General features: G+C 51.8%; 1 protein-coding gene across 10 annotated transcripts in view; it reads left to right on the top strand.

Annotated features, from left to right (window-relative positions):
- The window catches only part of Catsperg (cation channel sperm associated auxiliary subunit gamma), a 24,632-nt gene extending 1,895 nt beyond the window's left edge, over positions 1-22,737 (top strand). The window contains exons 1-29 of one of the 10 annotated variants that reach the window (XM_055594755.1): positions 7-567; positions 1,003-1,283; positions 1,390-1,443; positions 4,903-5,047; positions 5,155-5,281; positions 5,425-5,497; positions 6,742-6,897; positions 7,812-7,983; positions 8,949-9,086; positions 10,235-10,294; positions 10,400-10,519; positions 11,449-11,499; positions 11,594-11,720; positions 12,765-12,876; positions 13,129-13,287; positions 13,379-13,488; positions 14,216-14,429; positions 15,681-15,743; positions 15,827-16,025; positions 16,119-16,237; positions 16,428-16,508; positions 16,595-16,651; positions 19,625-19,781; positions 19,960-20,023; positions 20,107-20,202; positions 20,435-20,524; positions 21,967-22,059; positions 22,172-22,271; positions 22,355-22,737. In XM_055594755.1, the coding sequence (XP_055450730.1) occupies positions 471-567; positions 1,003-1,283; positions 1,390-1,443; positions 4,903-5,047; positions 5,155-5,281; positions 5,425-5,497; positions 6,742-6,897; positions 7,812-7,983; positions 8,949-9,086; positions 10,235-10,294; positions 10,400-10,519; positions 11,449-11,499; positions 11,594-11,720; positions 12,765-12,876; positions 13,129-13,287; positions 13,379-13,488; positions 14,216-14,429; positions 15,681-15,743; positions 15,827-16,025; positions 16,119-16,237; positions 16,428-16,508; positions 16,595-16,651; positions 19,625-19,781; positions 19,960-20,023; positions 20,107-20,202; positions 20,435-20,524; positions 21,967-22,059; positions 22,172-22,271; positions 22,355-22,615 (3,576 nt within the window). In that variant the 5' untranslated portion in view covers positions 7-470 and the 3' untranslated portion in view covers positions 22,616-22,737. Of the gene's footprint in view, positions 1-6; positions 1,284-1,389; positions 1,444-4,902; positions 5,048-5,154; positions 5,282-5,424; positions 5,498-6,741; positions 6,898-7,811; positions 7,984-8,948; positions 9,087-10,234; positions 10,295-10,399; positions 10,520-11,448; positions 11,500-11,593; positions 11,721-12,764; positions 12,877-13,128; positions 13,288-13,378; positions 13,489-14,215; positions 14,430-15,680; positions 15,744-15,826; positions 16,026-16,118; positions 16,238-16,427; positions 16,509-16,594; positions 16,652-19,624; positions 19,782-19,959; positions 20,024-20,106; positions 20,238-20,434; positions 20,525-20,651; positions 21,483-21,966; positions 22,060-22,171; positions 22,272-22,354 lie in introns of those variants that run through there. The other 9 variants (XM_055594754.1, XM_055594761.1, XM_055594757.1 and 6 more) reach the window with 9 other exon arrangements.
- The last annotated feature ends 646 nt before the right edge of the window (positions 22,738-23,383 follow it).

Genomic DNA, 23,383 nt, shown 5'->3' with positions numbered 1-23,383 from the left:
GTGGCCCGGAGAGAAAAGGGAGCGAGAGTCCGCTCGCTCGAAAGACCCCTGGCCAGAGCCAGAACCAGGACCGGGGGAGCGGCCCGGAGAGAAAACGGAGCGAAGGTCCGATCTCTCGAAAGACCCCTGGCCAGAGCCAGGACCGGGGGAGCGGCCCGGAGAGAAAGAGCAGCGAGGTTCCCATCTCCAGAAAGGCTCGGCGCCTGAGCCAGAGCCAGGACCAAGGGTGCAGCCCGGAGAGAAAGAGCAGCAAGGCTCCCATCTCCAGAAAGGCTCGGCGCCTGAGCCAGAGCAAAGGGCTAGGCCAGGAGAGAAAGAGGAGCGAGGACAGTCCGGACCCGGAGCGTGGCCCAGAGAGAAAGGGGAGCAAGAGTCGGAGCTCCAGAAAGACTCAGGGCAGGGGTCGTAGCTCGGAGGGAGGTGCGGGCGAGGAGCCACACAAGGACAAGAATAAGGCCAGAAGCCGGCTGATGAGCAGGGCCAGGGCGAAGAGAAAGGGGCGTGGCGAGGAGCCCTGTGAGGACGGCGACTGTGAGGGCCGAGCTAAGTCCGCAGAGCGGCGCAGGGGTGCGGAGAACAGGAAGGGCTTGGGCAAGGCAAGAAACAAGAGGAGAGACCTGTTGAAGTGTAGGTTCAGAGCCAGATTAGAGAAGAGGAAGGCCAGGGCAAGGAGAGAGAGAATGAACAGGAAGCGGGGTGAAAAGAGCCGCAGGGATAAAGACGGGACAGAGAGTAAGATCACAGACAGGACAAGGATTATTAGTAGGGGAGCAGCCGAGAGTAAGAGCAGGGTCCGGCTCGAGAGTAAGGGCAGAGTTCGGGTCGAGAATAAGGGCAAGGTCCGGCTCGAGTTTAAGGGCAGAGTTGAAGGCAGGAGTGGGACGGCGCTTGGAAGCCTGACCAAAGGTGGAGCCGGCAAGAGGGACGAGATCCTAGAGGTTTCCTAGAGATCAGCTCCAGCTAGCAGACTTGCAAGTGGGTACTGACCCCCAGGTTCTCCAGGTTCTAGCTCCATGGTGCGCTGGCCAGCCATGCTCCCTGTCAGCCCTGTGTTGCCGAGAAAACCACAGCTATGGGCGTTCTGGGCCCTGCTGCTGGTGGCCCGGCTGTCGCCGACACCGTGGGCGCTGGACCACCACCGCTGCAGCTGGCTGGCGGTCCTGAACAAGTTCGAGAGGGTGGGCTCGCACTTCTCCCAGGACCGCTTTCTGGACCAGGAGCCCATGGACACGGTGGCCAAGGTGTTCGAGAAGTTGTCGGACTCGCCAGTCGACACCCAGGAGGTGAGGGGGCAGGGAAGAGCATCAGAGGAACCTTGGGGCAGGGAAGAGCAAGGGACTCTGAGCCAGAACACCTCATGATCGGTGTTTTGCCCACCTTTTCTTACAGAAATACTTGGGCTTTCCTTACTACCTGCAAATCAACTTCTCCTGTACGGGACAGGTGAGAATTTACACTGTGAATAGGATGATTTCTGTAAGTCTCCAATTTCCCATCATCTTCAGTAATGTTTTTCAGTATACTTAAATAGTCTCTGCCAACACTTAAGGCCTTAAGGATTTGGTCTCCATTAGGTACATGAACATAACAGGCACAATCGTAACACAATCTTAACATTGAGATGTGGTTCGATTTTTTGTATTGTTTAGGGGCCTGGGGACAGAACCCAGGGATGTGGACATGCTAACCCTGAACCACGTCCTCCACCCCAGTTACCATTCTAAAGTGTATAGTTCCATACATTTTAGTGTATTTACAGAGTTAGGCAACTGTCTCATCTACTTTCCCTATTGCCATGACAAGGCAACTTTTACAACAAAACAAAACAAAAAGATGTGGAGTCCATGGCCATCGTGGCCGGGAGCATGGTGGTGGCAGGCGTGACGCTGGAGCAGAGGCTGAGGGCTCTCACCTCCATATACAAGCCAGAGGGAGCTAACTGGGAATGGTGGGGCTTTCGAAACTTCAAGGTCAGCCCAGGGACACCTCTAAGAAGGCCATATCAAATCTTTCTCAAATAGACCCAGAATTAGGGATCAACCCTATGAACCTATGGAGGCCACTCTCATTCAAACAATCAAATCAACCATCGTCTTTCTTCTGAACACTCCCTTTATCCCCCAACAAAATTCCTGTGTCTATCGACAGTCACTCTTTAAAAATATGTATTCACTTTACTCTAAGTTGTATAATACATAATATATGAATGACTCTAACATGGACCACATTATGTGGTAATGTATATATGGGGCTGCATGCACGTGCGTTAGCTCTGTGTGGAGGCCAGAAGAGGGTGCTGGATCCCTGGAGTTGGAGTTACAGGCCACTGTGGCCTGACATAAGTGCTGGGAACCATACTTTGGTCTTTTGGAAGAACAGCACACTTTTTTTTTTTTTTGAGACAGGATTTCTCTGTGTAGCCTTGGCTCTCCTGGTTTATTTTACTAGATGTGCATGCATGTAGATTAGGCTAGCCTTGAACTCCTGAGATCTGCCTGCCTCTGCCTCCCGAGCGCTGGGCCTAAAGGTGTGAGCCACCACCGCCCAGCTGCAGTTAGCCATTGCTCATCTCTCCAGCCCCACCCTCTTTCTGTCATGATATAGGATAGTGTTATATAACCCAGGCTGGCCTTGAACTCACAGCAGTTCTTTTGCCTCTGCCTCCCAAGTAAGTGCTAGGATTATAGGTATGACCCACCATGCTAATCTTCCTTTGTCCACCCCATCCCCCCCCTTTTTTTGAGACAGGGTCTTTCTTCAGAGATTTCTCTGCCTCAGCCAGGAACAAAGGTGGCATGTGCCATCTTGGCTGTCTTTGCTCATTTTATTTTATTAAAAAAAAAAAAAAACAAAACTTTTTAGCTGGGCGTGGTGGCTCATGTCTTTAATCCCAGCACTCCAGGAGGCAGAGGCAGGCAGATTGTCAGTTCGAGGCCAGCCTGGGCTACACAGAGAAACCCTGTCTTGAAAAACCAAAAAATAATTTTTAAAAAAAAATGTGCATTAGGGCTCAGCTCTCACCGATTAGGCGGTGGCTGTTGTGGGCCCAAGCTGCAGCTTGTAATTTACAATAAAAAGAACCTCATGTATTTAAAAAAAAAAAAAATGTGCATTAGGTGTTTTGGCTGAATGTATGTCTGTGTGATGTGTCAAGTCCCCTGGAACTGGAGTTAAAGACAATTGTGAGCTGCCGTGTGGATGCTGGGAATTGAACCAGGTCCTTTAGAAGAGCAGCCATGCTCTTGATCTCTGAGAGCCATCTCTGCAGCTTCCCCTTGTTTGCTTTAAAATGAAGGGCTTTCTTTCCCTATTAATTGTTGATTTATGATGATTATATAATTTTGAATTATGTTTGTTTATCATGCACGTGATTTGAAAATATTGTGCCCTATTCTGTGGGTTCTTTCTTTCTTTGGATGCAGGGTCTTGCTCTGTAGACCAGGCTGGAATCAGACTCACAGAGATCCCCCTGCCTCTGCCTGCCAGGTGCTGGGATTACAGGCGTGCGCTACCCCCACCCAGCTCTTTTATTAGTGTTTTTGAAACACTAACAAACACTCATGAAGCCCAGGCTGGCTGACTTGACGTGTGGCAGGGGATAACCTCAAACTTCCAATCGTCCTGCCTACTGCCATCTCCATGGGGATGGTCTGGGACTTCAGGTGTGTGCCGCCACACTTGGTTTTCCTAGGTGATGAGAATAGAGCCCTGGGCCTCAGGCATACCAGGGAGGCATTCTAACAGAGCTGCTTTCCAGCCCCAATATGTTTGTGTTTTAAAAGATACCATCAAGAAAATGAAAATAGGTCCAGGGAGGTAGCTCACTGGCTAAGAGCAGCAGAGTTTGATTCCCAGCATTCATTTGGTGGTTCACAACCATCAGTAACCACGGTTCTAAGGAGTTCACCAGGAATGCACAGGTTACACATACATGTACACAGATAAAACTTGTTTGCACATCAAGTAAAATAAGCCTAAAGGAAGAAAGTGGTGATGCAAGTCTCTAATTACGACAGGAAGGAGGCTAGCCTGGGCAAGCTGATTGAGTATACTACAAAGGAGAGTGGGCTGGGCAGTCATACAAGTACCATTTGCTTAGAATTATGTTGCTTTGAAGTAGGGTCTTATGTGTCCCAGGCTGTCCTTGAACTCACAATCCTCTTGCCTCCTCCTCCCAAGTACTGGGATTATGGGTGTGTGCAACCAAACTCAGCTTTGTTACTGTGTATTTGAGATACTGACTAACTATGGAGCCCTGGTTGACCCGGAACTCACTACTTAGATCAGGCTGTCCTCAAAACTTGTATCTCGATCCTCCTTCTATTATATGAATGCTGGGATTACAGATACGATTGCCACCCTCAGCTCAACAGTTTTTGCTTTTTTAACATTTTGTTTCTTTGTTGTGTGTGGGTGTTTTGCCTGCATGTGCATCTGTACGCCACATGCATGCTGGTACTTTAAGATTCCAGAAGAGACAATATAAACCCAGGAGACAGATAAACAGTCCTGGTTCGCTTAGGACTGGCTGCATAGACCAGGCTGGCCTCAAACCTGTGGTGGTCCTGCTTCAGTCTCCAGAGGGGTGAAAAGTAAATGTTCCTACAACCAGCCTCTCAATTTTAATTGTTTGTTTGTATGTTTGAGACAGCCTTACTTTTTAGCCCAGGCTGACTTCAAACTCCCTATGTGTCCTTCTGCCCAGAAGGACTAGAGGCTGTCTCAACCTCCGGAGTGCTGAAAACAAGTGTGTGCCATCATAGCAGGCTGAACAGCCATGCCCCCTTACCCTCCTATGGTGGAGAGCCTGCTGTCTCCAGCCCAGCTCAGGAGGCGGGACATTACTACAGGGCTCTCCAGACAGATGGACCCTGAAACCAAGGTATGTCCTCTCACCCTCAGGACAGCAAGGAGCTGGCTCGAAAGGGCCACCTGATGGGGATGAGGCCTGTGGTCCTGATCAGCTACAGGTACCCAGTCAATTTCTACCGGTGGAAGATCGAGAATCTGCAAGTGCAGATGGAGGCTGCTCCGCTGCGCAGCACAGGTGGGCCAAATGGCTGCAGTGGATGGGGCGGGGGAGTCCAGGCAGACCCTGAGGCCTGCATGGGCTTCTGACAGCCTCTAACACCTGCTCGATCCGTCCAACCCCAGAACACTGCGCAGCAGAGGCTATGTGCATCCTGAACTGGTACACACCCATGCCCATCAAGAATGGCAGTGTGGTCATGAGCGTGGACATCAGCAGCAATGGCATAGGGCCCTTCATTCCCCGGAAAAGGTGCTGTTTCAGGGCACGCTCAGAGGAATGCCAACCCCCAGAATCCCAAAAGAAGCAGGGGCAGCAAAAGGGAGGAGCTGGGGAAGGTGGCTGCGAGCTGTGGCTCCCCTGGGACGGCATTCCTCATAGGCGCCTGCTTGCAGGTTCTACATGAACATGAATGGCTTCTTGAAAAAAGATGCAGACGAGAGAGTGATCTACACCATTGGCTACGAGGTGAGGGCTGCCGGCCGGGGTCATGCATGAGTGGACACATTGCCTCTGTGCCCTCCGGACCAACACGGATCTCACTGTGAAACACTTAATTGTGCTCAGGCCCCAGATGACACTTTCCCAAATGTGCCATTCAGTTCCTCTTTCAGAGTTACTCTAGAGAGGAAGGGGTGCTCTCTCTCTCAATCTCTCTCTCTCTCTCACACACACACACCCACCCTCCCCATTGTTAGGGACTTGAGAGTCCCAAGCTTTCCAGATAAGCAGTCACAGGGTGATCGCCCACCTCATTGTCTCATTGGATTTTATGTGTTTTTGTTTTTTTTTTTTTAATATTATTGTGTGTGTGTTTATACCATGGTATACAAATGGGGGTCAGAGGACAACTTTTCGGAGCCTGTTCTCTTTCTACCGTGTGGAATTGCCTGGGATTGAATGCAAAGACGTTAGACTGCCAGGACATCTCACCAGCCTGTAGAACATCTTGTGGTGTTTTGAAGCAGGGTCTCAATGTAGCCGGCAGTGGTCCCCAGGCAAGCTTTGAGAAGCTGCAGCCTCGGCCTCCCAGATGCTGCAACCAGAGACGTGGGGCACCAGTCCTGGCCTACTCATTTTAACTTTTCTAGTACGTTATCTATTTTGCGGTGGGGGACACATGTGGCACACACGGAAGTCGGAAGACAGCCTTCAGGAATGGATTCTCTGTCATTAAACTCAGGACTGATGTGGGGACAAGCATCTTTTACCCACTGAGCTATCTCATACCATGCGGACTCACTTCAAAGATGAGAATGATGAGGCTCCAAGGGAGGGCATTGTTTCCAACCTCCTCTCAAAGAGTTCCCAGAGAAGGAAAGTTGAAACCATTCTTCATGATTCCTACACCCATATTCCAGTGTGTGTGGGCAATGTTGGGGATTGAACTCAGGTCCTTGTGCTTACCTGACCAGCAACTCTCCTGCTGAGCTAAATCCCTAGCCCTCCCATGGGGATGTAGCTCAGAGTACCAGCTAGGGGGGCGAAAGAAGGAAGAGAGAGGCAGCTGGTGCAAAGCCCCTGGGGTGAACTGAAAAGGAAGGAGGAGGCCTGGGATGGGCCTAGGTTAGAAGGAAGGCAGAGCAGAGGGGGAGGCTGGGGGGCAGCAGCAAATGGCAGAGGCTTTGCAGTCAGGAGAGCTTTGGCTTGGGGCAGAGATGGAGGTGTAAGTGGGTAGATGAGGGCTGAATGCATTTTTGCTCCCCTGACAGAGCATTGTTATGAAGAGTAATAACTTTAAGAAATCGAAATCAAGGCCCCTGTGGTACACGGTAAACCACGCCCCTGTGCTCATCCTGGGAGGCATTGAAGGGGAAAAGGCCCTTCTGATTACAGACACTAATTTCCAGGATGCCTCTCTCGTAGAGGTGAGTAGTGCCAGCCAGGCGCAGACACTGAATGGGGTCTGGGGCTACAGAACGGGACCCCAAAGATATGCCAGTCTCCAGCAACAGGGTATGAAGAAAAATGTCACTGCCAGGAAACAGAAGTTTCAAATCTTCTTTTTTAAAAATACGTTCTGGGGGGCTGGAAAGAGGGCTCAGAGGACTCAGGTTCAGTTCTCAATACTCATGTGGTAGCTCACAGCTGTCTGTAACTCCAGTGCCTAAGGATCAGAAGCCCTTGTGGCTACCCTAGGCATCAGGCGCACATGTGGAATACAGCCTTACATACATGCAGGCAAACCACCTGTACACATGAAAATGAGAGAGGAGGGAGAGACAGAGAGGCAGGAATAGTAGCACACACTTTTGATCCCAGCACTCAAAAGGCAGAGGCAGGCAGATCTTTTGCGTTTGAGACCAGCCTGGTCTACATAAAAAGTTAAAGGCTGGCCAAGGCAGCATAACCATAACAACACCCTCTTAAAAAAAAAAAATGCACACATGGGGGATTGGAAAAGTGGCTCAGCAGTTCAAGAGCACTGGCGGGTGCCCACAGAGGCCAGAAAAGGCCACTAGATTCCCCAGAACATGAGTTACAGAGGGTTGTGAGCCCCCAAGTATGTTCTGAGAATCCAACCTGGGTCCACTGGAAGAGCAGCCAGTGCTCTTAACCACTAGGCCATCGTTCTAGAGTCAACATGGAATATCTTCTCTCCATGTGCACAGAACTCTGACATGGGCACAGGGATTATTGAACACATTGTACACTGTTTAATTCCTGGTTGTGCCCAAACTGGCCACACTGCGGTGGGGGGGGTGTCTCTAAGCAGTTAGAACGGTAGCTACGGCCAAGGCAGGATGTGGAAGCTGAGGCCTCGGTCACTTGCTCCCTGCAGCTGAGCATCGACAGTTGCTGGGTTGGCTCCTACTACTGCCCCATGCTTAGCTTCTCAGCCACCATCTTTGATGCCATTTCCACCGAGAGCACACTCTTCATTCGGCAGAACCAGCTCGTCTACTATTTCACAGGCCGCTACTCCACACTCTTCGACACCAGCCACAGCAGCAGTGAGAAGGCTGGGCTGGGGGTGGGAGGGGTGGAGGAGGTGTGGGTATCAGGGAAGCCAAACCAAGAAAGATGGTGACCAGAAAGGAAGAAGTCCAGGCACTGTCACCTGGTGTACACCTGTCATCCCCATACTTGGGAGACAGAGGCAGACTGACCAGGAGCTTATGGTCGTCCTCAGCCACAGAGCAAGTTTGAGGTGAATCTGGGCTACATGAGACCCCAGAGATGGAGGAGCCACACGTATGGGTGGGGGGGTGCCACAGACCTCTGTAATCCTAGCATTTGAGAATATCTAGTTCAGGGCAATCCTGGGCTGCATATTAGGTTCCAGACAGCCTGGGAAACTGAGAAGTGCCTCAACCCACTCCGTCGTGGCGGGGGCTCGGGGGAGGTGGGAATGCCTGCCTATTGGTTTACCCAACCACGAAGCCTGTGAGCTTGAGACATTGGTGTGCCCAGATTCTCCTTAACTCTTGGCCTCCTTGCTGAGCTTGGTGATTCCTGCCCTCAGCCAGACCCAGAGAAGCCGCACACCTTTTAGCTAACGGCTGCCAGCTGGAAGGGTCTCTCATTGGCCTGACTCTGTCCTACACTCACTTCAGAACCAGGGGAGTAAAAGGGTTGAACCCATTTGGACCTCACAGACAGCCCCAAATTATTTGGTGGCATACACCTGACATCCCAGCATTTGGGGATGCAACAGCAGGAAGCTGGCCAGGTTGAGGCCAGCCTCGGCTACAGTGTAAGACCCTGTGTCATAAAACCAAAACCAGTCATAACAAACTAGAACTCCAGGGTAGAGGGCTGGGAGTGTGTCACAGAAGTGACACATGTTGCTCTAGAGGCTCTGCAGTCCCGCACTGACTTGTGCTCCGTGTACTGGAAGACCAGAAGGACGGGGAGGACGGGGTCCAGGCACCAGTCTGGCCACCTGGTTTTGAGTCCCCATGCTTTGCCCCCCCAGGCAGGTGGGTGCGTGTCCTTCCTACCGAGTGCATCAAGAAACTGTGCCCAGTGTTTGTCAATGGCAATGGCTCGGAGTACGTGCTGGCCCTCAACACTGGCATCCACGAGGGTTACATTCACATCGGGACCATCACAGGTAAACCCCAGGAGACAGTCCTCTCCACTTTCTCCCCTCAGGCTCCTATTCTGTGCCATATGTCCTCAGGAGAGGTGGCAGGCTCAGGGTCGTTCTGTGTGTATGGAAATGGGTTTACTGGCTGCCAAGCCTGAGGACTGGAATTCAACCCCTGGACCCGTACAAGATGGAAGAAAAGAACCAACTCCCACAGGTTGTCCCTTTGACCTCCTCATGTGGTCACAGCATGCAGGAAAAAGGGCCATCCTGGTCTGTGTTGGGAGTTCTAGGCTAGCTAGGACTACAGAGTGAGACCTTGTCTTAAAAAAAAAAAAAAAAGGGAGAGAACTGGAGGGTTGGCTCGGCAGAGAGCACGGGCTGCTCCTCAGAGCACTCACATGGCCGGGCCTAGTTGCTTTGTGGGGGATCTGGTACTCTCTTTGGCCTCCTCTAGCACTAGGCATTTTCTTCTCTTTGCTTGTTTTGTTTTTTAGCAAAGCAGTTGGTAAGTCCCTGTGGCTGTGTCACATGGTGACTGAATAGAAGACAAACCCCAGAGCCTGCTCCATGGACCCCTGGATCTGTGGCTCTGTGTCAGCAACATGGCTTCACTCATGTCACTCTCCCATCTAGCACACGGGGACATTGTCATGACCAGATGCCCATTCCATAGTGTTTCTTTGGGCTCATGGAAAGAGTGAATAAATTCACTGGACAAAGGGATGCATGTAGTCACAACACTTGGAAGGCTAAGGCAGAAGGGTCGAAAGTTGGAAGCCATCTTGAACTAAAAAGACTAAAAGGGCCAGAGCTTGGCTCAGCATTAAAGAACTGGTTGGGCTCTACCAGTGAACGCTGAGGTCGGCAGTGTGCCCCCAACCCCCTGCTACCTTATTGTTTTCTTTTGAGACAGGGTTTGTCTGTTTGGCCCTGGCTGGCCTGGAACTTGCTCTGTAGACCAGGCTGGCAATTGGCTTCTATAGGTTACATCTCCAGACCTAAAAAGCGTTTCAGAGACAATAGATCAAGTGCAGAGATGAGTGCAGACCTAACCCCTAGAGTCCCTGGACTAAGAGGATTAAGGTGTGGGGTCCCTGAAGGGGTGATGGGGGGTGGGATGGCCTGCAGGTGCTAATGGACCTATGCATGGGACCTGACTCGATCCACAGATGGTCTCGTGTCCTTCCGGATGGTGCCCACTGGCTGGTCAGTCTGTGATCAGTTACCAGGTACTCAGTTTTCGGTGGGATCTGGGCTAGGTGGGTGGGAGGCCTCCAAGAAAGGGTGTGAGAGGTTATGAGCCCTGGACTGCTCTGGATCCCGCCCTCTAACAGGTACAAACTGCACCATTGACTGGGCCACGTACATCGCCGATGAGAAGAACCTGCTGCTGCTGCTGGAGATCCTGAATGAGAACTTGGATAAGGTCTTTTACCTGCTCAGCTTTAATCTAGGTAACCAGGTTTCCTGGAGTCAGGAGGGGGTGTGCAGCCGGCGGGATTGCGGACCATATGCCCACCCCAAACCTGCCGTTCTCAGATAAGATGTAGAGTGGAGCTGGGCGTGGTGGCCAGTGGAGTCCCAGCACTCAGGAGGCAGAGGCAGGCAGATCTCTGTCACTTTGAGGCCAACCTGGTCTACAAATTGAGGCCAGGAAAGCCAAGGCTACACAGAGAAACCCTGTCTTGAAAATCCAAAACCAAACTAAAAAAGACGTAGAGGAGGCTGAGGAGGCCTGGGAGAGAGCTAAAAGGAGACTGCAGAGAGGGCCTGAAGCTGGATCTGGAAGGCCCTGTGGTCCACAGAGAGGTTTGGCTTTATGTTCCTTTTGAGATAAAAGCTGTCTCAAAAATAACAACGAAGAAGAATGCCTAACTGGACCCCAAGTGTGTGTACACATAAATGACATTCTGGGCCACTAAGATGGCTTCGTGGGGAAAGGTACTCGCCACCAAAGCCTAACGTAAGTTCAGTTCTGAGGGTCCGCCTGGTAGAGGGAGAGAACTGACTCCCAAAAGTTGGCTTGTGTTGCTGTGGAATGTGCATGTATATGCACATACGCACACACACGTACAGTAATATAATTAAGCAAGGAGGGGATTCAATCCTAAGTGGAAAGCCAGTAGAATCCTTATGCTAGATGGGAATTTGTTTTTATTTTTGTTCGTTTGAAACAAGATTTCCTTATGTAGCCCTAGTTGCCTTAGGATCCCCAAAGTGGATCAATCAGTCCTCAAACAAAGGCCCACATGCCCCTGCCTCCTGAGTGCTGGGATTAAAGTGCCACCGTGCCCTGTCGCCAACATAATACCGGAGGGAAAGCTGTAGCTTTGCCCTCCTTTCGAGAGAGCTGTTCAGGCTTCAGGTGCCATTTCCCCCCTAGACACGGAGGCGCTGGATATCCTGTACATCCTGCCACAGTATGTTCCACAAGGTAGGACCAAAGGGCGGGGGTGGCTTCCAGGGCAGGCAAGGCCAGGAAGAGTCAGCTGACCTCCCTGCTGGACTCTCCTCCCTGCGGTGGTCAGCTAGTGGCGACTTCTTGGTGCTCCTTGGGACGGAGACCTACACCAACACTCCTATGATCCCCGAGGGCTTGTTCTTCAACACATTCAACAACATGCTGTACATCTGGGGAAACTTCATCCTGCAAAGGTAGGTCACCGCCTCCCTAGGGACTCAGACACACACACACACACACACACAATTGTTGTTTTTGAGACTGGTCTCACCTATGTTGCCCTGGCTGTCCTGGAATCACTCTGTAGACCAGGCTGGCCTTGAACTCAGGCCTGCCTCTGCCTCCCCAGTGCTGAGATTAAAGGTCTATGCCATAATTCCCCAGTAAAGTTTTATTTTATTTAGTTATGTGTATGTATATATGTGTGGTGTAGGTGTCTACTAAGGCCAGAAGAGGGTGCTAGAAACCCTGGAGCCAGAGTTATATGGTGCTGGCTGGGAATCTATCTGTAAGAACAGCAAATGATCTTAACCCCTAAGCAATCTTCCAGGCCTTCAACAGGCTGTGTGTCTGTCTGTGTGTGTGTATGTGTGTGTGTGTTTGCACATGACTAGAATGGAACTTAAGGTCTATGTTAGGAAAGTACTTCACTGGTCAGCCATGACCTCTGCCCCTTACTGCTGGACTCTAGGCAAACAAGCCATCACTGATGAATCACCTCACTCCAGCTCTCGGAGCCTTTTTGTAAAATGAGACTTTTTGGACTGGACACATGTGAGCAATAGAAAGTGTTTTCTGGGGACACTTTAGAACTTTTCCTACCCATCTGCCCTCTTACTCTTCATGAACTTTTAAAAGAAAGGAATCAAATTTAAAACCCATTCATGCACATATCAGAGCCCAGCCTCAGGCATGGCTGGGTCCAGGCGTCACAGGGTCTTCCGTTAGGACTCCATTTCTAGGCAAGGTAGTACTTTTACTGTGGTAGGACAGAGGGGTGAGTCCTGGGGTCCCCCCCCCAAAAAAAAATCAAGAGTTGGGGAGGTAAAGGCTCAAGACCACAGGGATGCCCCAGTGCATGATGGAAGCTGAAGCTGGCGTTGCAGGGTCCCGTCGCTATTTACAATGGCAGCAAACAGTTTGTGAGTCCTATGCTAGATTATGGTTGCCGTGGGAAAGGCGGGTGTCTAGAACTCTGGATGCCACATGCTCAGAGCTCCCTCTCTCTGCTCCTGCAGCTACAATAGGATACACTTCATTTATCTGGCGGACTTCCCCAAGGAATACACCATCAAATACATGGTCAACTCTTACCATGGAGAGATGGTTTTTGTCACAGATAAAGAGGAGGTGAGCTACCCTGTTGTTCTCCCCAGGCCCCCTTTGTTCGCCCTCAAACCCTCCTGCACTGTCAGGGCAAACACCCTTAAGGGACCCCAAGATAAGGTCATAGGAGCTCTATCTGTAACAGGGTCCTGGAAGAGGAGAGGGTAGGGGATTCCCAAAGAGTGTGTATCTTTGGAAGGACGCAGCACAGTGGGAGAGTAAGGGAGGGTTAGGGTGGTCCCCACAGCCCATACATGATGGCTTCTGGATCCACAGATCTGGTACTTTCTGGAGGGTGGCTATGATGTGTACCGTCTGGTCCCATCCAGTGGCTGGAACACTTATGTTTTCCTGCACAAGATGGAACAGTCTTCCCTCTTTGGGGACCGAGAGTATTTGGTCAGCGTCTTCTATGAGGATGGGCAGCTCTACCAGGTGCCAGGAGGGCTTGGTAGGGTGGGGGTAGGGAGCAGGTGGGGAGCTACAGGGAGGTTCCACCAGCTTACCTGCCTGCTTCTGGCCCCAGCTGATCTATCTTACCAAGGCTGGCCGTAGTCGTTTGGTCAAGAGGCCTTTGCACGTGGCAAAGTTGCTGCTGTATCAAAATCGCAGACCCCAGACATTTGAGATGCAAGGGTGAGAAGATGGGCCCGTGAGGCTGCCTCAGACTCCCAGTTCAGGGGTGGGGCCTGGAGTCACCAAAAGGATAGCCTGGTGGTGGGAGTGGATGGACTCAGCATGGACCAAAGCCCAGAGGAACAGGGAGGTGGAGCTGGAGGGCTTTTGGGGCCTCAGGGAGGAGGGGAGCTATGGGCCTGAGGGTAAGGAGGAATTAGTGAGAAGGAAGTAGGAGGGTGTTCAGACATTGGAGCCTTCTTGTAAAGACCTAAGAGAAAAGGAAATTAGGGGTTCAGTAATTGACAGACTCCAGAAATGGTCCCCATTTGCTGTCACAGCACTTGTGAGGTTAAGGCAGAAGAGTTTGGAATTCAATGTGAGTTTGGGCTACAAAGTGAGACTGGGGGGGGCTCTTTTGGACACCTGCAGAGGGTGCAACCAGGACGGCAGCTTGGCGGTGGGGGCAGGGTTAATGCAAGCAACCTCTCTGGGGTGGAGGAAGAAAGCATCAAGCAGAGAGCAAGGGAACTGATGGTGGAGGGGAGTGGGCTCTGGCCTGAGGGACAGCCAACAGCATGTCCCGAGCTGCTGAGCATGAGGACACTCAGCCGAGTTTGGGATAGGCCAGGTTAAATCTGGGGAAGCAGAATTCAGAGGTGGGAAATAGAGGCTAGGGCCGCTCCTGACACACCAGGGGAATCAGCATCTTCTCTCCCCTTGCATGCCGTGGCCTGCTGCTACCCAGGAAGTACAAGAAGCTGTCCTTCACCAACCTCTGCCCTTTCAAGGTGATGCGTCTCCGTGACCTGCCTGAAAAACAACACTTTGCACGCCAGGAGCTCTACCATGCTCCACCACCTCTGGTCTCTCAGACTTTGGGCTTCCACAACAACAAGACACTCGCTGTCTACCAAGGCCTTGTCTATTACCTGCTGTGGCTGCATTCCAAGTATGACAAGGTGGGCACCTGGAGGCACTGAAGAAGGGGACTGTCCGGCAGGGGTGAACTTGAGGGGTTAGTGTAGCCAGAGCAGAGCCTGGAGTTCAGAGGTGTGGGGAGGGGGAGGGGGCAGGAGGCATAGCAGGTCTGAGCCTGACTTCATCCAGGTTCTTAGGGGTGAGGCCATTGGATTAAAAACCAGGAAGCCAGGTTTAAGTTATACATGCTGGCCCATGCCTGTAATCTCAACACTTGGGGGTGGAGGCAGGAAGATCAGGAGTTCAGGGCTAGCCTGAACTAGCTACATGAGACCCTGCCCTTACCAAAAAGAAAAAAGGACCTGGTATGATGGTGCATGCCTTTATCCCAGAGGCAGAGGCCGGAAGGCAGAAGGGCAGAGGGACAGAGGGACAGAGAGGGGCAGGGGGGGGGTAGAGAGGGGCAGAGAGAGGCAGAGAGACAGAGGAGAGTAGAGAGGGTCAGAGAGGCAGAGGGAGGTAGAGAGGGCCAGCGAGGGCCAGCGAGGGGCAGAGAGGGGGGTAGAGAGGGGCAGAGAAGGGCAGAGAGGGGCAGAGAAGGGCAGAGAGGGCTAGAGAGAGGCGGGGGGATAGAGAGGGCCAGAGGGGCAGAGAGGGGGGTAGAGAGGGGCAGGGAGGGGGGTAGAGAGGGGCAGAGTGGCAGAGAGAGGGACAGAGAGAGGGGCAGAGAGGCAGAGAGGGGAGGAGAGAGGGATAGAGAGGGGCAGAGAGGCAGAGGGGGGTAGAGAGGGGCAGAGGCAGACAGAACTCTTGCATGTGAGACCAGCTTAGTCTACATAGTGAGTTCTAGGACAGACAGCCAGGGCTACATAGAGAGGTCCTGTTTTGAAACAAAACAACAAAAGCAAATGAACAAAAAGCAAAGCAAGGGGCTGGGGAGATGACAGAGTAGTAAGTGCTTGCTGCACAAAGCATGAGGACCCAAGTTGGAATAATAGCCCCATGGAAAAAGCTGGGTGTGAGGGCCGGGCCTGGGGTCTCAGCACTGGGAAGGCAGAGACAGGCTGACTGGTGGATTCATCAGCTAGTCTAGTGGGGTCAGGCTTCAGTGAGAACGCCCTGAATGGCCTCTGTGGAAACACAAGCAATGGCCTCTATGACAGGCACCCGAAGCCCTGTCTTGGGGCGGGCTGGGCGATTATCCCCTACTTTGGGCTCTGAGCTGAACCCAATCCTAGAGCTGTCTGCCTTGTTCCTCCTCCCTGTCACCTCACTGACCGGTGGTCCCACAGCCCTATGCAGACCCTGTGCACGATCCCACCTGGCGCTGGTGGCAACACAAGAAACAGTACAAGGTAGGTGGACGGGTGGGAGTCGGTGGGGGCAGCACGGGGACGCGTGTGTCTCGCCCACTGGCTGACCACCCTGGTGCATCCAGGATTACTACTTTTACCTGTCCAGCAACTGGCTGGCAGCGGAAGGCGTGTACATCGACATGAGCAGCTACCAAAAGCTCTACAACATCTCGAACGACCACGGATTGCCCGAAATTGTCTTCCTGGACAAGGGCACCTCGTTTAGCTTCACTGTCTTCCTGTCGTCACAAGAGGATACCTTAATGTCCGCAGCCACCCTCGGTCTGTGGGCAGAGCGTACTTGGCAGCTGAGGGGCGGGGCCTGGACCCTCTGGGGTTGGGGAGCAGACATCAAGCCCCCCCCCCCCCCCGCAGGCACTACCTTCCAGGTGGAGAAAAAGCTGGCAGTGGCCGTGGTTGTGGCAGATCCTGATTGCCTTAAGGCAACTGTGAAACAGGAGGTCCTTCTTAATCGAAAAGCAGTGCTCTATAAGGTGAGGAAGCCAGGGAGGAGGTACGGGGCCTTGGCTGCTGCCCCTCTGGTCCTCTACACAGGGAGTGGAAAGCCACAGATCTTATTAGCCCCTCTGAATCCCAGTTTATCAGGCCTTTGAATGTCCCTGGATCCTAGGACAGAATTTGGACATTCCTTTTATTTCCATCTCTCCTTCCTCTCTAACTCAGATTAAAATTGAGGACAGAAAGGTCTGCTATGATCAGGGCCTCAGTGGGCACAACCTCAAGAAGACTTCCATGATGATCAAAGTATGGTCCAGGCTTGGGGAGGCGGGTGATGGAGGGGTAAGAGAGTGGTCCCTTGGATCCCCAGCATCTCCTACTCCTACCCACAGGTGTTGGGCTCTGCTGGCAAATGTTTCCAGACCACATTCCTTGGGACAAGCATGCAAGTACTGGAGCTTGGGCGCTGGGTCTGGTACAGGGAGTAGAGGGAGGGGGTCGAGGCCCCGCAGGGCTGCTTCCTGTTGCTGGCCTGGGAACACTGCACATGCATTCATATTTTAATTGACGTGCATGGGTATTTTGCCTGAGTGTGACTGACTGTTCACTGCCTGTGTGCCTGGTGCCTACAGAAGCCAGGAGAGAAGAGGCCTTCTGATCCCCTAGAACTAAAGTGACAAATGATCGTGAGCTGCCATGTGGGTGCTGTGGGTCAAACACACTGTTTTTTGTTTGTTTGCTTGCTTGCTTTTTAATTTCCAGTGCTAGAGCCTGGACTCGGGCCTTTGAGGGAGCTGAGCAAGCACTCTACCACTAAGATGCCAGCCCAGCTCTCACAGATTGTTTTAGGTTTTCTGGCTCAGATGTTCTGGGCTTTTTCCTTTGGCTCCAAGGTTCTTCTCTTACTTACACAGGTACTCTCAGCCATGCACACAGTTAGCCACTGAGGCCTAGAGCGATGCATACCAACCCAGGGAGATCATAGATGTGGAGGACCCAGAGTCCTCGTTCTCCATCAGTCCCTGTCTTGTCTGTCAGCAGACTCACCCTGGGCTCCTCCTTCCTGCTTTGGAATGACTCAGGAAGAGGAAGAAGTTGTAATAGGCACAGACTCCTTAGATGACATGTGTCAGGCTAAAGTCACCAGGAACAAGCTCCGATGAGTGAGGATGAGTCAGGATGAGTCAGGGTGTGTGTGTGTGTGTGTGTTCCAGAAAGATACGGGAGGAGACAAGTTGAGTTTAGGGGAGAAAATAGGTCTGGTCTTTGTTTGTTTTTTTCCTTTATTTCTGTGACAGGGTGTCACTCTGCTGTACAGGCTAACCTCAAACTTGTAGTGATCCTCCTGACTGAGCCTCCTTAGCTGGATCCCTTCTCTGTTACAGATGGCGTGATGAGCCGTGTGCTGGGATTCTGGGTTTATTTTGAAGGCTAAGCACATGGTGGCAGCATGCCTATACCCTAACTCTGAGGGGGCCCAGCAAACTCTTAACACCCTGCTGTGGGTTCTAGGCCAGTGCTCTCCATGGTCAAGCTACATTCATAGCCTAGGGCCAGAACTGCTCCACTGCACACCTGGGAGAGAGACAGCCCGGCAGCTCTCTGTAGGCTGAGTCTCAGATGCTCATCTGGCCCCCGCTGAGCACTGACTGCTGGGTATGGTGGCTGGCACAGGCCTGGCATGGAAGGTGCTTACTCTGCATCCTCCAGGAGAGACCCGATTCTGAAGGCGATGGTGTGGGTGTCCACACCCACGGTGCTCGGCTTTGCTTGGGTATCACAAGAGAGTCCCCTGTTGGATTATAGTCCAAACTCAGACCTATCAGCTGTGAGCAGGAGCTGGGGCTGTGCAAGTGTGGGCACCAGCACCTTTGCTATTTCTTGCGAGTAGCACGTGAATCCTCCCTGTTTCAGCCCCAGTTCTACCCCCTACCACAGTGTGGTTCGGTAGAATGAATAAGTAACTTGGCCTTTCTGTGCCTAGTTTTTGTTTTTGAGACAGGGCCTCAGATAGCCCAGGCTTGCTAGGAGCTTGCTGTGTGGCTAAGGCTGACCTTGAATCCTCTGACTCCTTGCACAGCCTCTGAAGTGCTGAGGTTAGAGGTGTGAACTGCCATGTCACGCCTCCCTGACCCGCACAGGGTCTTAGTCTGTAACCCAGGCTAGCCTGAACTCAGCCACACAGCCCAGACTGGCCTACCTAACCTTACAACTCTCCTCCTGCAATGGCTCCCCGCCACAGCTGGCTGTTTCTCGTTTTTGTCATCTGTCTTGGCCTCAGATCCCAGATCCCCCTGCCTTGTCCTCCTGGGTGCTGGGATAACAGGTATGTGCCATCACATATAGCTTTGCCGTGTCTACAGTGGGGGTATTGCCTGGGGTGATGCTACATGCTTTTCATTTTAGGGTTCTGAAGGCAGAGACAGGCAGATGTAGCTTTGTGAGTCCAAGGCCAGCTTGGTCTACACAGTGAGTTCCAGGACTACATAAAGAGATCCTATCTCAAACAAACAAAACATAAAATAACAAAATGGGACATATCGATGGTCTGTCTGTACCACACATGGCTCACATGGCTCACATGGCTTGAACAGGCTTAGTTAAGAAAATGTGTTAAACCAGGCACACACCTTTAATCCTAGCACTCAGGAGGCAGAGGCAGGAGGATCTCTGCGAGTTCAAGGCCAGTTTGGTCTACAGAACTAGTGCCAGGACAGCCAAAGCTACCCAGAGAATCCCTGCCTCAAAAAACAAAACAAAACAAAAAAACAAAAAAGGAGAAAGAAAACATGTTAAGCTCTTAGAACATTATCCAATGCCTTGTACATTTATCAGAAATACTGTGTTAACTGGGTGTTGGGGGACATAGAGCTATAACTCTTGGGGAGGTGCAGGTAGATGGTAGGGAGTTTAAGGACAGCCTGGGCAACAGAAGAGTCTATCTCAAAAACCAAGGAAACTGGGCCTGGGGATGCAACACCTTTAATCCATCCAGCTCTTGGGAGGCACAGACAGAGTTTCTCTGAGTTTGAGGGCAGCTTGGTCTATGACTGCCTTCCAGCAACAACAAAGAACCTGAAGCCGAGGGAGCAGGGAAGTGTGATTGGATCTGGAAGGGGTTAAGGGGAATGGGTGGAGCGAATGTGATCCAAACATACCAAATGCAATTCTAAAAGTTGACAGAATGTTTGTGGAAAACAACAAACAAGGGCTGGGAGAGGTTTCAAGGGAAGTGCTTGCTTAGTGCTGGAAGAAGGCCCTGATTTCAGCCTTAGCACTGGGAAGAAAAAGCAGGCAGAGACTGGCCACCAACCACACCAGTGAGGGGCTGGCCGCCCAGGGTCTGTGTTAGAGGGAGGGTTCTTTCTGCTCCTTCAAGGCCATCTGGCCACCCGCCAGCAGGAGGTCTTTTTTCTACCCAGGGTAACCTGATGGTGCCAGTGTTAATCGGCTGTCCCCCTGGCAAGCGCCTGGCCTTCGATGTCACCTACACGATTCTGCATTCCCGGGAGATAAACAAACACTATTTTGACTGTGTGAAGTCGAACCCGGAGATGCCCTGCTTTCTCTTCCGTGACTGTGTGTTTGATCCCTTCTCCCAGATCCACGGTCCTCCTGTCCTGGCCTTCCTCTGGCCTTCCCTTTGCCACAGCCCCACCACCTTCTGCTGTAACCCCGAGTCCCGCCTCCACTCTTCTTCTCACTCCTCTCTGGACGAAGCTAATTTCCTCTTCCCCTGCTCTCCCTCCCAACCCAGTGTTCCAGCCCTTCTTCTTAGTCCAAGACATGGTGACGGGAGACTCTGGCAGTTTCCTGGGCAGGTGAGGACAGGCTGGCTGGTGGCTGCAGGCGCTTGACAAGTTCAAGACCCTAAGGGGGCCACGTTTACCTTTGCATTCTGCAGCTACCTGCTGAAGGTGGTGGGCGGTGGCCGCACACTTGACACCATCAGAGACTACACAGAAGAAGAAATCTTCCGTTATAACAGCCCGCTGGACAAGTAATCCCTCTTGGGGCCCTGTCCACAGTTGGCAGGTCTGGTCTGCGGGTCTCCTCTCCCACTTTCGGTTAAGCAGGGGACGATTTCTGCGAGCCTCAAACACTCAGTGCCTTAGACTCCCCCCACAGTGAGGCATAGGATCCCACAGATCCCACCAGGGCCCCCGCCCAAAGGGCTTACAACCGTATTGCACTCAACCCGCCTGACACTCTGTGTTTATGGGCCTGCACAGCTCAGAAAGCCTCATCTGGAGAACAAAGGTCGAAAGGACCACCTGGGATAAGAAGTTCTACATAATGTCCTATCTGAGCCCTGGAATCGAGTAAGTGCAAGCCCGAGGCCCTGCCTTCCAGGTCTGCGTGTTTGCCCGCACAGGGTCTCGGGGGTCGCAGGCCTTCAATACACTGTGTAGCTGAGGGTGACCTTGTTCTTCTGATTCTTCCATGTAGGTTTATGGGGTTCTGGGTTGCCAACCCCGGATTTGGTGCAGAACAGGCAAGCATTCTACCAACTGAGCTACATCCCCAGTACCCTACCCTGTTATGTTTTGTTTTATGCAGCTTCTCACCATGTAGCCCTGCCTGGTCTCCAAATCATGCTTGTCCTACTCTGCCTTCTGAACTGTGGGGATTATAGATAAGTTCTTTGTGTAAGCCCCTTCCCCCCATTCCTCTGGCTCCTTGTTCTTGCCTCTGAGGCTTTCTGATAGTTACATTAACAGTATTGTGTTTCCAAAGGAGGACTGTCCTTTGTGTAGAGAGGCTGTCCTGGAGTCCAGAATCTCTTCCTCGGCCTTCAGGCTTTGGCTCACATTCTCCTTCCTGCAGAAGAGCTTAGCCACATCCTTTCTTTCAAGTTGGGCAGTCTCTTCCTCTGGACTCCCACATGCCTTTCCCACCCTGAGCCTGTGCTTGCTCCTCCTCATCCTTCCTGACCTGCCTGCATATGTCCTTACGTTTTCTCCTTCCTGACTAGTCTACACTGTCCGTGTCTCCTGGAGAGCCTGTCTCCATTATGGCACAATTCTCAAATAGACACGATAGAACATTTTTTTGGTGGTGGCAGCTGTGCACACCTTTGATCCCAGCACTGGGGAGACAGAGGCAGGTGGATCTTTGAGTTCAAGACCAGCCTTGTTTACACAGCAAGTTCCCAGGACAGTCAAAGCTGTACAGGGAAAAACCCTGTCTTGGAAAAACAAAAACTTAATGCATGGTCAGCATCCATTGACAGTTAAGTGGAGATGTTAATGAATAAAACTGCAGAGACGCTCACGAGTATGTAAGGGCTTGATTGAGAACCATCTCTGACTCAATGAGAGGAAAACCATGATACCACAGGCAGCAAATCATGTTAGCCAGCTGCTCCTGCCACTGTGTTCAGTCCTGGTTTACTGACTAATGACATTAGCAAGGGGGAAGAAGTGAGGAAAGATGTGAGTTTGTATCTAGCTTGTGTTCGGACTATACTTGTGTGGCACACAGTAGGTACTCAGTAACATCTCGGTGAACTAGGAGGTGGAGGCAGGAAGGCAGCAGGCAGTGACTGAAGAGCCTGCCTCGGTGTACACAGTAGGAGAAGGCTCAAAGTACAGATGGAGGTGGGCCTCGGACCCTCCACTGGAGGGCTGAGGTGGGCGTGGCTCAGCAGTAAACTGCTTGCCTGGCTTGCGTGAGGCCCAAAGGTCCCAGCGAGCAGGCAGCCTGGAAAGGCTGGTGTTTCCCTGGAGAGAGGGTGCTGCAGCTGCCTGAACTTGGCCCCCAGGTGGCTGTGTTTGGAGAACTCCCCATGCCACGATATCACCCCCGGAAACGTCTTTGCACCTGAATTTTTCCTCAAGTTGTTGGTGAGCAATAGGTGAGCCAGGCAGATAGCCTAGGTGTGTGTTGGGGGAGGGGGGTGTGGAGATTGTTCCTTGGGGTGATGCCCCACTAATTTAACCCAATCCTGGACTCCGTTCCCTCACCAGAGGTGTAGACACTAGCACTTACTGTGACTACCAGCTCATCTTTATACTGCACATGCACGGGCTGCCTCTTAGCAGCAATCGCTCCCTCTTCATTGTCATTGTGAGTGGCGCCAGGGGCCTCCCTCCTGGGCGGGCAGGGTCAGCCACCACTGTGTCCCTGTGACCGCTGTACTGGGCTTGCAGGTTTCCATCAGTCTGCTCTCAGGCCTGGTGGTCTTCTACATCCTGTTCTGTATCCTGTGGCCTCACATAGTGAGGGCCTGGGCCTCATTACGCTGGAAGATTAACAATATCATGGCGTCAGAGTCCTACTACACGTATGCCACCTCCACTGCCGGCTTCAGTGTCCATTCTCACACAGTCTCAGAGGAGAGTCTCAAGGCTCCCTCCAAAGCAGGTTCCACAGAGGGCATTGTTGAAGCTGAGAAAGCCCAGGAGGCCTGAGTCTCGAAGTCTGTATCCTTTCTCATAAGCCCTTCAGCCTCTCTTAGTGAAAATACAGCCTGCCACCTTCCCTGGCTTTTCCGGTTTCATTCAGACTCTAATAAAGCCTCATTTCAGAAACAGCCCCTCAGAGAGGCTTCTGTCTGCTGCTTTGTAACAGTAACTAGCACAGCTGTAGTTATTGTCAAAATATCAGAACCTATGTTTTCAAGATGGCGCAAGCAGAGAAAGGCGTGCTGTCAAGCCTGACAATCTGACTTTGGTCCCCAAGACTCACGAGGGGTAAAGAGAGACCTGACTCTTTGAAGCCGTCCTCTGATCTCTGAGTACACACAATGTTTTCAATTAAGCCAGGCACACACCCGCCTCTAATCCCAGCATGGGAGGAGAGGCAGGCGGAACTAAAGACAGTTTGGGCTACATAGCAAGTTCCAGGCCAGCCAAAGCTATATAGACTTCATCTCAAAACAAAACGAAACATCAGAACAAACAACAAAACAATACTAGCTAATGTGGTGTGTCAAATTGTCATCTGACCACTTAGAAAGCTGAAGAAGCAGAAATATTCTAGTTTGAGGCCAGTCAGGGCCACTTAGTGACTTCCGGGCTAGCGTGGACTACAAGGAAGAGCCTTTTAACAGTCATGATTTAAAAAGTCAAGCGCGTTCCTGGTTCTGGAAAGCGGTTGTAAAACTTCCATTTCCATTCTTAACGGTTTGATTTCACTGAGAAACTATTCAGGGTGGCTGTAGGAGGGCAGGCATTTAT

This window comes from Psammomys obesus, unplaced genomic scaffold, assembly GCF_907164565.1.
Source record: "Psammomys obesus unplaced genomic scaffold, mPsaObe1.curated_primary_1811, whole genome shotgun sequence".
Taxonomy (NCBI): Eukaryota; Metazoa; Chordata; class Mammalia; order Rodentia; family Muridae; genus Psammomys; species Psammomys obesus.
The sequence above is the reverse complement of the archived record's forward strand: the minus strand, read 5'-3'. Positions and strand labels throughout refer to the sequence as shown.